This window comes from Sinocyclocheilus grahami, unplaced genomic scaffold, assembly GCF_001515645.1.
Source record: "Sinocyclocheilus grahami isolate Dianchi unplaced genomic scaffold, SAMN03320097.WGS_v1.1 scaffold10069.1, whole genome shotgun sequence".
NCBI classification, from domain to species: Eukaryota; Metazoa; Chordata; class Actinopteri; order Cypriniformes; family Cyprinidae; genus Sinocyclocheilus; species Sinocyclocheilus grahami.
The window spans coordinates 4084-5089 of record NW_015513021.1 but is presented as its reverse complement, the minus strand read 5'-3'; the positions used below and the strand labels follow the sequence as shown (position 1 = coordinate 5089).

At 31.4% G+C, this 1006-nt stretch overlaps 1 protein-coding gene across 1 annotated transcript in view; it reads right to left on the bottom strand.

The window, feature by feature from the left end:
- Positions 1–687: 687 nt before the first annotated feature.
- LOC107578407 (polypyrimidine tract-binding protein 1-like) overlaps positions 688–1006 on the bottom strand; it is a gene marked incomplete at its 5' end in the record, with an annotated part of 3617 nt that continues 3298 nt past the window's right edge. The window contains one exon of the mRNA XM_016264368.1: positions 688–836. Coding sequence (XP_016119854.1) covers positions 816–836 — 21 coding nt within the window. The remainder of the gene's footprint in view (positions 837–1006) is intronic.

The window sequence follows — 1006 nt, the reverse complement described above, 5'->3', positions numbered from 1 at the left end:
TGGGACACTTATGACTAAGTTTGTGCATTAAAGCACAGCTAATATTATCTAATATCAACAACACTGCTGTAAAACACCGCATGGCCAATAGCCTTCTGCTAACCTTTATTTGTTGATTGTGAATCATCGTTGTAGTGGTTATAAAGTACAGTGTGATTATGGAATATGAACTTATCCATTTCTGATGAAAGACTGAAGACATTACAACACTTCCAATAAGTGAATATAATGAGTAGCCAGTTATTGCAGTGTTGATCGGCGTCATTTTTTGAAAGAAATTAATACTTTTATTCAGCAAGGATAAACTGAATTGATCAAAAGTGAGAGTAAAGTCGTTACAAATAAATATACAAATAAATGCTGTTCTTTTGAACGTTCTATACATCAAAGAATATTGAACAAAATAAGCAGCGCAACAGTTTTCAACATTGTCAACAAATAAATTGTAATATTAGAAAAACACTGTCAAAATTAGATGTAATTAGAGTGACACTGAAAACTTTTAAAATACATTACATTTTAAAAATATTAAAACAGTTGTTATATATTGTAATAACATTTCACAATATGACTGTTTTTACAATATTTTAAATTAAATAAATGCAGCTATGTTAAGCACAAGTGTCTTCTTTCTAAAACATTGTAAAAAATCGTACTGACCCCAGACTTATATTTGTATACGTGTATATATAAAATTTCTGCTCCTTCTGCAAGCAAATTGTAATCATTTTAAGGTTGTTTACCCAGCTGAGCCTGTGTCCCATCACACATTTGTATGAGAGCGTTCTCCTTCTTGTTGAACATGATTTTCACTCTCAATACATCCCCATATACACCTACAAAGAGAGACAGTCTCATGTCAGATACAAATATACAGCATGTTATGATCAGACACACCTCATCAAAACCAACCTGAGCTATAAAACAACTTCAGTTCACAATCAAGATACTCCATTATATCCCACCGTCACATGCTCTTCAGGGTACAAAAATAAATAAATAAATA